Here is an 11973-nt window from a genome sequence, read left to right as displayed (position 1 = left end):
TAAGAAATTAATTATATAGATACCCAATCTCATTGATTATTATTCCCTTTCCCATCTCCAGATTAGCCTACGGCGTGGGATAAGGTCTCTAAGCTACATATTGATCCTGACCGTTGTTGGTAACCTTTTCATTATGAGTCGATGCGATATCGTCATCAAACTTGTACAAGGGCCGCCACGGCTCTTTGGAGTTGAGAATGTAGTGGTTAAAGTGCCACTTCAAGTTCCAGAGTTGGTATTTAGCGTGAACACCTGTGGGAACGGAGAAGACCTGATCGAGTTCTTCCAAGGTAAGGCCCTTGGTCTCGGGAAGGAAGAACAAGACAAGGACAAAGAGGAGGAAACACCATGCGGCGCTAGTTATTGTTAGTATGATACTTTCACAGCATCGAGATACTCACTACCAACCGAAAGCACCTTGAGGCTTGAAAGCAGTCAAGAGTCGAGGGAAAGTGAACGAGACGATAAAGTTGAACAACCAAAGAATGGCGGTAGCGAATGACATACCCAGCTCTCGAATGTACAACGGGTAGACCTCAGCAGAATAGGTGAACGGTACGGGACCTTCACCAGGAGAGTAGGCCATGTCGTACAAGTAAATACCGAGGGCAACACATCCAATTCGAGCTTTTCTGCCTGGAATCCAGAAACAGAACCCAGTAAATAGCAGTAGAACAGCCATAATGGGGAAAGTAACGAGCAACAACGGCCGACGACCGAAACGGTCAATGGTAAACATACCAGGGATGGCAAACAGGGCATTGATCAAACCGAAACCAAAGGAGGCGAGGAGAGCAGAAATCTGTGAGAAACCGGCCGAGGTAAAGATGGAAGCAGTGTAGTACACAATAGCGTTGACACTGGTGTGCTTCGTTAGTCCAGCAGCGCTAAATAAATAAAAATCTCTTACCCGCAGAATTGTTGACCAAACATGACAATGGTAGAGCCAATCATAGCACGCCTGTTACGGGGGATGGTAAACAGCTCCTTAATAAGGCTCCTGCCTCGGATAATCGAATTTTCCTCTTCGAGCAAGACGTGAATGTAAAACAAGTCTCGGGCAGCCAGTAACTCATGCCCACGAAGCCTAAGCATCGAACGGTAAGCTTTCTCGTACTGGCCTTGGTTCATGAGCCATCGAGGTGACTCGGGAAGGAAAAAGACTGATGCAGTGTCAGCCTGTGGCATATACATTCAACGTACTTTGAGCCATGACAAAGACAGCGGGTAAACCAGCGGAACCAAGCATGAGTCGCCAGTTGAGACCCGTAATATTATGCGGATCTGACACATGATAAAAGATCAAGTCCGCGACATAACCCAGCATGATACCAAACGCTACGCAACGTCAGCATCATTTGTATTCTCCCACTTGATACCCACCAGTCCAACATTGCCTGAACGCAAAAAGTCAACAACATTACGTGGCCTACAAAACCAACTCACCATTGCATCACCAACGAACCTCGAATTGGCGCAGGCGTACATTCAGCAGCGAACACTGGAACCCTAACCAACGTCAGCCAAGCCACTCGCTATACCACTCACGTTGCAGATTTGGGACCGATACCGACACCGAGGAAGAAACGGGCGATGAACAGATGCCACCAAGTGTTTGTGCAGGCGGCCCAGATACACGTAATAAACGATATGAACGCAGTGATGAAAATAGTGCCTCGACTACCGCCCGTCAGCCCCATCTCATCTACCTCTCACCCACTTACCGACCGAAAAAGTGATTCAGGGGGCTGGTTAACCAACATCCAAACACGGCGCAACACAAGTAAGGAGCGCCATTCACAAGACCTTTCTCCTTGTCAGTCATGAGACACGCAAAAACACCGAAAACCAACCTTCAAGCTACACTCATGGTCAGCGCTGCCACTCTCAAGAAAAAAAAACACTCACCCATTCATGGTTGTTAGCATACTTTGGGTTAACATTATTCCCGCCAATACCAAACTGGGCCGGAAAGAAAAGTTGAGCACCGGAAATGACACTCTCGTCCATACCCTGGACAGCAGCAGCAACCGAGCAAGCGATAACCAAGTTGTACAGCGTCCAAGGCTGACTATACTTGTGCTCAACCTCGTGACGGAGACGGTCCTTATCTTGTTCCGTCAGGATCGACATTTTTTCAAACCCATTGGGCCGTTTGGCCAAAAGTCCACCCTTGCGAAATACCTCAACGGGAAGGTTGTTTTCCTTTGCAAACGCAGACGACCAGGTCATCACTTCTTCGTCTGTCAAATCACCAAGTGGATTGGCGAGCTTTGCATTGGTGTTGGAGATGAGATTCTCCTGCAACCTGTGTCCTGGCGCGCGGTGGGTCGTCGCAGCTGTGTCGAGCCCCGATTGGGGCTCGACCGGCTTCTCTGGGACACCAGTTTCGACATGCTCTGTGGCGGGCTTGCCATCTGTCATGGCTGCCGTCAATGGGTATGTCGACTTGTTCTTGTACCCATGGCCTTGGGCAGTTTGGGTGAGTCCGTCGTTCGACATGACGATAGAATTGTTGTGTCTTCAACCGGAGGAATGGGGTTTAAATATAAAACTCGCGGGCTCTTATACCCCAAGATCAGTAGTGTCTACCTTTAGGGTCTAGTCTATAAAAAATATTTCCAGGGCCCGTTCTAATCGCTTCTGTGATATACACCCGGTGTATCCTCCAGCATGATTCAGGATGCTGGCCCATTTGCCGCTCTATCCACCACGCCTCCGCTGGGCACACAACCCTGCCAGGAAAAGGAAAAAAAAAGAAGATGGAAAGTAAAATGCAAAAGTGGAAAGAGGAAATGCGAAATGGATACAGGTGGATACAAGGAGTCACGCGGGTCTAACCCAGTTTGAAAAATGACGTAATTTCTCCGCGGCTCAAGTGGCTTGAATTACCTTTTCTGGAAAGTATTGACGGTAAGCACGGACAAACGCGTGCGGGCGTATGCTCCGGTCGTCTTGGCGTTTATATCCATGTCTATTTGGACTTGTAAAGAAGTGCCTGGGTATTTGTAATGGGATTACAAAAAAGTTGTAATGAAAGTAGATTTTATATATTACGTAACGATGCCGTATGCCGTTTGTATACATACAGCCTAGGTAAATCAGGGGAAGTCGGAAAGCCGCCCTGTCGATTATCCCTTGCGTCTCTGTTCTGGAATTCGTCCCTGGAGTTCTCCGAAGCTCCACTGGGGCCCGAAGAAGAGCAGGCTTTTATGTTGGGTGAGCGAGTCTTTTCCGTCGGGTCTGAGGATGGTTGGGATGTTGGGCAGAATGTGAGCGTATGCATCTTGGTTTGATTCTGGCTTTTTTGCTTTGTCTGAGTATTGCATGAAAGAGTTGGAAGAAATGGATGGAAAGGGAAAAGGAAGGAGAAGGAATGCGCAAAGGACTGTAGTATTGGGATATCAGGGTTTAGGAGAGATTATCGGATGTAGCCGATATAGATATTCTACGATGGTTTTGTAATGCAATTACAAATTGATTAGGATTTTGATATGGGTGATGGTTCGCCAGAATGGCAAGGTAAGATGGATGGCTGAGCGCAGTCTGGTGGAGGTAGGGTGGATGGGATCATCCCAGCTTGAACACGAGTGTTATCGCTGTTGACGTTGCTTGAATGATTGTATTGGTAGTTGTAATGGCGATGGACGAATACAAGTCTGATTAGTTTTCGTGATGCTAAATGGTTCGGAAGAAGAGCTAGAACATACTGACGCGTTTGAATTTTTATTAAAAATATTGTATTTCATTACAACATTTATCTAATTGCTCTATATTGTGATATCGCCAATCAAATACACATCCACGACTCTCTCTACAATCTTTGCGCTGCCTACAAAGGGTATGCATACTCGATGCCATGATATAGAAGAACCTATCAGCGTCCAGTATGTATAATACATTGGTAATATGAAATATCAAAGGCGAGCGATTGATAAATGTAATGGATGAAATACAAGTGACAGGCTTTGGGATAAACAATTACCGAACCTCCACTTCAGCTTTGTCCGGATAAGCTTGACTTATTATCAATTTATTCAATCTTTATAAAATTACAGCATTGAAATGGCTAGCTGTAGGACTACAAAAATTGGATGTTTCGAGTCTTGACCTGTACCACTTCACGCGCTGCAAACTACATCCATCGAGTCAGAACCTTTCAAACAGCTATGACCAGCCACACACCCGTTGCGGTCTGCCAAATCAGGTCGACAGGCGACCCTCGACATAACCTGCGTATATCTGAAAACCTTATCAGAAGGGCAGTCACAGCTGGCGCTCAGGTGAGTAGTCTAGGCTGGCAGACTCAAGAATTAAGCATAGACAGGCATGTTTTCTTCCGGAAGCTTCAGATTTTATCCACCCTTCCAAAACAGAATCTAGAAAGTTGTCTCGTCCTCTTGAACAGCACGAGTACACAGTTGGTCTGATAAAAGTAGCAAAAGAGCTTGGCATACTGATTTCTGTCGGAGTACACGAAGGGCCGACAGATGAAAGTGAAGAAAAAATCTATAATACCCACATCCTCATTGGGTCGGACGGAGGGATTTTAGCTTCGTACAGAAAGCTACATTTATTTGATGTGCGGCTAGAAAAGCCTTCACTCCAAGGTGGTACTCACGAGGCGCCACTAAGAATAGGCGAGTCCGAACGAATACTGGCTGGAACATCCATTACTCCTCCCATAGATGTGAGAGGTCTAGGCAGGATAGGTATGGAGATATGTTATGATATCAGGTAAATGGATGGGCAGATGATTGCAAAGGTATAAGCTGAGGCATTTAGGTTTCCGGAACTGTCGATTATTTTGACAAGACTAGGCGCCCAAGTGCTTTTATTTCCTTCTGCTTTTACCGTCAAAACGGGTCGAGATCACTGGGCTACTCTTTGCGTAAGTCGTTACTGGAGACTGTATTGGTTATATTGGTTCTAAGCGTAGTTGGCAGAAAGCAACGGCAATTCTATATCAAACCTACATTATTGCAGCTGCACAGTATGGTGCCCATAATGCGAAGCGCACCTCGTGGGGAGAAACCATTGCTTTTGATCCATGGGGAGAGCAACTTGGTCGCTTGCGTTCAGTAGACGATACTCCGCCTCCACGACAAGACGTCGAGGTAAATGAAGAGGTGGACAAATTATATGAAGAGAGCGGCGAGTTCTTCATATTCCACCTAGACTTGTCAAAGGTCAACGAGACAAGATCGCAAATTCCTTTGGAAATCCAAAAGAGATCAGACGTATATCAAGTGTCGGAACAGGCGCACTAGGTCGATGTGCTGTCTAAAAATGCATGCAATATCATTATGCGTTGGATTTGAAGATACACCAATCAAGGAAGAGATTCTTCGAGGCTTTTGACTCTTCTTTTTGATTTACCAAACCCTTTCTCTACTCTCGCAGCTCTCGCCCATGGCCAGAGTACATACACTACCTTTGCAGTCACTAAACCTAGCGGTATCTGTAGATCGTCAACGAGTATGATGCCGATAGAAAAGATGACGCACTGGACCATAGGTATTTGAGTCTCTAGTTTGATACTTTGAATCACCTTCGACCCAGCAATGCCCTGGCGGTATTCGGACAGGCGCTGACCACGAAGGACATAACGGTTGTACAAGGTCTCCTTCAAGAGCTATTATTCTTTTGGTGGTCAACAGTTGGGGATTTTGTGGTGACCTTTACCAAATTGGTTATACCTCTATAAACCACAAGAGTAGGTAATTACCATAACGTAACAACGTCTCCTTTCTGGAACCTGTTTAGAGCGACAGACCATCTTTCCAAAAGAACTACATCATGCTGTAATGGATTCGTCTGCAAGTCAGGATTGAATGTTGGCTGAGATTTCATACATTCTAATGTCAGATTATGCAATTCCAACAGTGATATACTCACTTGCATACTTCCTCCTGTAACAGTAGCTAAAGAATATACATGTCTTGTAAAGAACATTCCAACAGGGACCCATGCCAAAAGACGACTTGAGAAGTCATCAAGACTGTTTTACCAATACAAAGGTTAGACCTACACTGCATCTCTTACCCCTTCTCGTTTGAAGAATAACCTTGCTTTTGACATGATGGTAAACTATTGTACTTGCTGAGCTCTTTGGTTTTTTTATTGGTGATAAATCAATCTCAACAAAATGTTGGGTTACAATATTATTTTACATCTTTGCATGTATCAGCAGTGAAAGTTCAAATCACGTGACCAAGTGGCTTTGTCAAGGATTTGACGCCGTTTGTATAGATAGAATTAAGAAAAGAATGACAAAAGTAACAAAAATTTCTAAAGGGCTAGATTACGAAGGTATCAAAAAATTAGGCGTGCTAAACATCTCCATGCCTATCTGAGATTTACTCCGCGCCTATCCATCACTCATTACTCATTTTTCGACAGGCCATTGAAATGTAAAGGTGCTGTTCCTTTCAACATAATTTTTCATTTCACCGTTTTGTTGTTTACTTTCTAACTGTATTTAAAAAACGGCGCAAAGAGCAGAAGGGCAAGATGTCCAAGTGCGCTGGATGCCAGGTCAGAGAAGCTTCGAGGCTCGAATGCCCAACTTGTAAGAAGTAAGTGTAGGTGTCTCTGGAGAGAGATAAGGAAGATATAGATGGGAATAGAGTTACAACCGTCATAATGAATACTGATGGATATAGGCTAGGAATACCTGGGTCTTATTTCTGTGATCAAGATTGTTTCAAAAAGAATTGTACGTTGACGCATGTGTGATAGCTAAAAATTTATCGTTGACTCCAGCTTAGGGGTTAGTTTTGTCATGTGGTCATTTTGATAATTGAAAGTTGATTTTTGATGCAGTTGCAACACAAGGCAATCCATAGCATTGTTCAAATGGCAAACAAAACTGAGTCTGAGAGTACGTTCTTGTATTTCATCAATATGTGACTTGAGACATTAACGATGCTATTCTTTTCTATCCCCTACATGAAGAACTTGACCATATTCCCGAACACATGCGTAGCTTTAGATATACTGGATCTATCCGACCTCACTATCCACTGAGTCCCACACGAGCTATTCCGTCTCATATTGAAAAACCAGATTATGCGGATCACCGTTAGCATTTTGTCTTTTGGCAGGTTTTTGGCTCTTTACTGAATATTGATTTAGCGCAAGGTTTTTCCATGTGTGAAAGTGTGAAAGAACGCAGTGCCAAAATACTCAGTAAAGAGGAAATTGAAGGTGTGCGAAAGGCCTGCCGACTTTCACGAGAAGTTCTTGACATTGTTGCCTCTCATATCAGACCCGGCATCACCACTGACGAACTTGATGCCATTTGTCACCAAGCTTGTATTGATCGCGACTCGTACCCTTCCCCTCTCAACTATTTTGGCTTTCCCAAGAGTATATGTATCAGTGTGAATGAGGTTATCTGCCACGGTATTCCGGATCAGAGGCCTTTACAGGAAGGAGATATTATCAACTTGGATGTCAGTTTATGTAAGTATTTTCATTACTAAAAAGATAAATCAGAGCTAAGCGTGTGCAGATCATGGAGGATTTCATGGCGATCTTAATATGACCTATCCCGTCGGCAAGATTGATCAGGAATCTTACGACCTGATAGAAACTACAAAAAAAGCTACTGAGGCAGCTATTGCCATCTGCAAACCCGGCGTTCCTTATCGGGATATCGGTAACAAAATTGAGGAATATGTCAAGCCCAAGGGATACGGGATTGTTAGGAGATATACTGGCCATGGCATAGATCGCTTATTCCACGGTCCACCTACCATCGTGCATTATGGGGGTTCAAAAACTCCAGGAAGAATGGAGGCTGGACAAATCTTCACAATTGAACCCATGATAAACTTGGGATCTTCAAATCTGGAGCATTGGAACGATGATTGGACTGCTGTCACGGTCGATGGCCGAAGATCTGCCCAGTTTGAGGAAACCATACTGTTAGTAGTATTTTGCAGTATAGCCTGGTCATAAACTGATGAGTTGAATAGAATCACCGAAACTGGTGCTGAAATTCTAACCCGAATTGCTCCTTCATCTGCTAACAAGAAGAAGAAGAAGAAGAAGAAGGTTACCAAGACCGATGGATCAGCTCCTGTAGATGCAGATGATGCTCTCGAAAATGAGGAAACTCCTACAATAGAGATGGCGGAAGGGATCTCAAGACTGGATGTCTAAAACTCATGATCTGCATAGTTCACTTGGTGGTTTCAGGGCCAATGGGGATACTAGATACATGTATGCATTTATATTGCATCAACATCGAGACATCATCTACCTTCATTATTAGTTGAGCTGAGTAGGTTTGTATTGTGTTTGTACAAATGTCATGTCTATTCCTCTGGAATAGTTTTCAACTACGAAAATGGTACATCAGCAAATCATATTTTCTTCATTGCTCATCAAAATCCAAATTGGAAGCATACTTGCAAGCCATGTATTCCCTTAATGTCTTCCTTCAGGCATTCGTTTACGAGCTTGTGTTGTTTGACCGTTGAAAGTCCCTTAAATGCAGGCGAAGAGATGAGGATAGCGTAAAAGGAACCACAACCGCCTATCATCCCAGTCAGTCATGGCTCTGCTTGATTTGTACGTCCAGTGGTGTTCGAAAATAGAGCAAATCAAGAAAGATGAATTTACCAGAAACATCCTGAACTTCCAGCCTCGTACCGGGAAACCTTTCTCGAAGTTTGGCGTAAATCTTTTGCTCGCCGTCATCTTGAGGAGGATTGCCCGCTGGAGTACTATAATTCTTGAATACACGCATCGTAGATGCTCGCAGGGAGGCCGAAGAAGTGAAGGAAGGAATAATATAGCCAGTGGCTGCAAGATATTGACGAAACATGTTGATTTTTGAATCAGAATGTAAAAAGTACAAACCATCTTTGTCAATGTTAAATAAAATATATAGTATAAAGTGATGACATCACTATTTCTATCCAGCTTGGACCTTAAGTTATTGAATGCAAAGGAAGTAATGAGATGGTTTTGTTGTTGTTTTTGCAACAGACTCTTGGAAAATACCAAAAAAATTGAGGAATACTAGAAGAGGACTCAGCATAAGCAAACACAAGATATAAAGGCATCAAAGAGGGAAGAAGTGGAATTAGACCATTAAAACGCCTGGCAAGAGATATCTACATAGCCCAACATGGCCGATGCCAAATTCTTTAGTCAGTATGATCTTGACTACAAGCATCTGTTGAATTCCAAACACTAATGGAAGCATGCAATCTTAGCGAGAACAAAAGCGCAAGAGTTGAGAGATGAACTTCGGGCTTCAAATGATAAACGAGACAAGGGATTCCTAAAGAAAAAGACGGTGCTCAAGAAAATCGTTGCTAATATGACAATGGGTAACGATAGTAAGTGTAGGAGATACCAAGAGCTCCAAGGTCCGAAAGGATTCGGGAGCTTGGGGTAACTGGAAGAATCCAAATGTAACCTTTCTTAGTGTCCCCTCTTTTTCCGGATATAATTCAGTGTATGGGAGTACAGGTTCTAGAGATCAAGAAGAGTGAGCGAGATTCTTTCCAACATTCTAAAAAATCCTGTTGAGCGTATGTGCAGTGGTATACCTATATCTAGTCAATTATGGCCGACTCAGGCCGGATGATCTCAAAAGTGCTATCAGTGGTTTCCTCACTGTACGTACCTTCAGTTTCACGCTGCTCATATTCATTACTTCGTTATAGGATTGCGCAGATCGGAATCCCTTGATAAGGGGCTTGGCTATACGTACAATGTCTTCTATACCGTTACCCAACATTGTCTCGGCCCTTATTGATCCGTTAAGACATGCCTTGGAGGATGCTGATCCATATGTGAGAAAGACTGCTGCCATTGCGTGAGTGTGAATGGCTGGCACGAGTGTATCATAAGGAATCGTCTCGAATGACGCTACCATAGTGTCGTAAAGCTGTATGCCTCCGAAACTGGAAAGAGAGTCATTGAAAGGGAAGGATTTGTTGGTATGCTAAGGTACGTTGCGTAATCTCTGAGCAGTACTAATTTAAAAACATAGAGACTTGTTGGCGGACCACAACCCTACAGTGGTGGCCAACTGTGTTGCAGCGTTGGTAGAGATTTCTGAAAGAGGGGACGATATCACCCTCAAATTAAACGTCAATGTGGCCGGAAAACTTATCGCGGCTCTTGGCGAATGTTCCGAGTAGGTTATGCGTCGCCCCAAAGTACCTTCAGTTGACAAGAACTTGAGATGGGGTCAGATTTATATCCTCGACTCGCTTCTTTCTTTTATTCCCTCGACACACCTTGAAGCCGAACAGCTTGCCGAACGTATATCCGTCCGACTCCAACATGCAAACAGTGCAGTTGTCTTGACAACTATTAAGATCATATTATATTTGATGAATTACATGGAAGATGAAGGTTTGATAACGGCATTAGAGAGGAAAATGGGACCACCTTTAGGTCGGGTTTGAGATGTAGCCTATTGAATAGCGGCTGATGAGTTTTAGTGACATTACTTTCTTCAGGTCCAGAAGTTCAATATGTAGGTCTACGGAATATTCTTCTCATCATTCAACGTCGCCCAAATATTCTAAGAAACGAAGTCAAAGTATTTTTTTGCAAATACAACGATCCTATCTACGTTAAATTGGCCAAACTAGAAATCATGTACCGACTCACCAGGGAAGAAAATGTTACCGAAGTTCTTACCGAACTGAAAGAGTATGCTTCAGAAGTAGATGTCGACTTTGTTCGGAAAGCGGTACGGTCAATCGGCCGATTAGCTATCAAAATAACGGGTGCCGCCGACCAGTGCATTCAGACCCTTCTTGGCCTCATGGCTACCAAAATTTCGTACGTCGTCCAGGAAGCTATCGTCGTCATCAAAGACATCTTCCGACGTTACCCCAACCAGTATGAGTCAATCATCGGCATATTGTGCGAGAACCTAGATGTATTAGATGAACCAGAAGCCAAGGCTGCTATGATTTGGATTGTTGGACAGTATGCCGATAGAATTGAGAATAGTGAAGAGTTGTTAGAAGATTTCGTTTTCACTTTCAGAGAAGAACCAGCCGAGGTATGTTTGGATCTGTATTCATTTACAAGGAAGATATCAACTCCTAATGTACTAGGTCCAACTTGCATTGCTGACGGCTGTGGTCAAACTGTTTATCCGCCGCCCAACTGTCGCCCAAGAACTCTTACCCAAAGTTCTCAAGCTTGCCACAGAAGAGGCTGAGAACCCTGATTTGCGAGATCGAGTAAGGCTTTTATCTTTGTGTTGAAGAGCTTGTATTATCATGAGCTGACTCATGTAATCAGGGCTTCATGTATTGGCGTTTACTTACGGCTGACCCGGGAGCTGCTCGAGATATCGTGTTGGCCGAGAAGCCACCCATTTCTACAGAGACGGACAGGATGGATAAAGGCATGCTTGATCAATTGTTGTTACACACAGGTACTTTGGGGAGTATTTACCATAAAAATCCACATGTAAGTTACACACGTGGTCGTGAATCAAGAGCTCTGCTAATAGATCATGATTTAGACCTTTATTCGTTCGACCAAACCCAAATATCTTCCCGACTCTCCAGCTCTCGATCCATCTTCTCGCCGTCATCTCATCACTCAGGCAGGCTATCCTAGTGCTAAAAATTTGGCACCTGCTGTGCCATTGCGTCCTGTTGCCAATGCCCATGTACCTGCAGCCCAAGCAAGCCCATTGCTATCAACAACCCTACCACAAGCAGGACAAGGCTTAGTGGGTGACGATCCTTACGGACAGATAGCTGATCTGGACTTTAATGAGATATCTGGGGGTGTTAGCGGGTATCAGACTGATATTCCTAGGCCCAGAGGAGCTGAGGAAGACTTGCTGTTTTGATTTCTCTTATTTGCATGAATTGTGATCATAATTCCGTTCACACGTGCTTCTCACGTGACTCGTCTTTCTCTATTTGTCAGTTTCCACTTATCTTTGGCGTAATAACTTTGATTTACTTTCTT

At 43.9% G+C, this 11973-nt stretch overlaps 6 protein-coding genes across 6 annotated transcripts; 3 read left to right on the top strand and 3 right to left on the bottom strand.

The window, feature by feature from the left end:
* Positions 1–88: 88 nt before the first annotated feature.
* Positions 89–2502, bottom strand: L203_101869 (uncharacterized protein; the record flags this gene model as incomplete). Its single annotated transcript, XM_066211300.1, has 9 exons — positions 89–356; positions 402–860; positions 911–1121; positions 1204–1338; positions 1384–1397; positions 1447–1509; positions 1657–1680; positions 1725–1813; positions 1909–2502. The coding sequence occupies 9 exons, from the start codon at positions 2500–2502 to the stop codon at positions 89–91; spliced, it is 1857 nt and encodes a 618-aa protein (XP_066067397.1).
* Positions 2503–4094: 1592 nt separating this feature from the next.
* L203_101868 (uncharacterized protein) lies at positions 4095–5270 on the top strand (the record flags this gene model as incomplete). The annotated part of the gene is made up of 4 exons (XM_066211299.1): positions 4095–4283; positions 4328–4737; positions 4786–4891; positions 4947–5270. 4 exons carry the CDS (start codon positions 4095–4097, stop codon positions 5268–5270), a joined length of 1029 nt encoding a protein of 342 aa, XP_066067396.1.
* A 62-nt stretch (positions 5271–5332) lies between these two features.
* On the bottom strand, positions 5333–6081 carry L203_101867 (uncharacterized protein; the record flags this gene model as incomplete). Its single annotated transcript, XM_066211298.1, has 5 exons — positions 5333–5461; positions 5508–5679; positions 5729–5841; positions 5899–5983; positions 6032–6081. The coding sequence occupies 5 exons, from the start codon at positions 6079–6081 to the stop codon at positions 5333–5335; spliced, it is 549 nt and encodes a 182-aa protein (XP_066067395.1).
* A 777-nt stretch (positions 6082–6858) lies between these two features.
* Positions 6859–8169, top strand: L203_101866 (methionine aminopeptidase, type I; the record flags this gene model as incomplete). The annotated part of the gene is made up of 5 exons (XM_066211297.1): positions 6859–6883; positions 6958–7083; positions 7138–7467; positions 7517–7931; positions 7983–8169. 5 exons carry the CDS (start codon positions 6859–6861, stop codon positions 8167–8169), a joined length of 1083 nt encoding a protein of 360 aa, XP_066067394.1.
* A 155-nt stretch (positions 8170–8324) lies between these two features.
* L203_101865 (uncharacterized protein) lies at positions 8325–8836 on the bottom strand (the record flags this gene model as incomplete). Its single annotated transcript, XM_066211296.1, has 3 exons — positions 8325–8348; positions 8418–8545; positions 8632–8836. 3 exons carry the CDS (start codon positions 8834–8836, stop codon positions 8325–8327), a joined length of 357 nt encoding a protein of 118 aa, XP_066067393.1.
* A 306-nt stretch (positions 8837–9142) lies between these two features.
* On the top strand, positions 9143–11851 carry L203_101864 (uncharacterized protein; the record flags this gene model as incomplete). The annotated part of the gene is made up of 12 exons (XM_066211295.1): positions 9143–9164; positions 9231–9356; positions 9446–9508; positions 9562–9638; positions 9687–9838; positions 9901–9972; positions 10016–10162; positions 10211–10425; positions 10473–11044; positions 11100–11228; positions 11290–11460; positions 11516–11851. The coding sequence occupies 12 exons, from the start codon at positions 9143–9145 to the stop codon at positions 11849–11851; spliced, it is 2082 nt and encodes a 693-aa protein (XP_066067392.1).
* Positions 11852–11973: the final 122 nt, after the last annotated feature.

This window comes from Cryptococcus depauperatus, chromosome 2 (genome assembly GCF_001720195.1).
Source record: "Cryptococcus depauperatus CBS 7841 chromosome 2, complete sequence".
In the NCBI taxonomy this organism is placed as follows: domain Eukaryota; kingdom Fungi; phylum Basidiomycota; class Tremellomycetes; order Tremellales; family Cryptococcaceae; genus Cryptococcus; species Cryptococcus depauperatus.
Note: the sequence above shows the minus strand (reverse complement) of the source record. Positions and strands in the feature narration are given on the sequence as shown.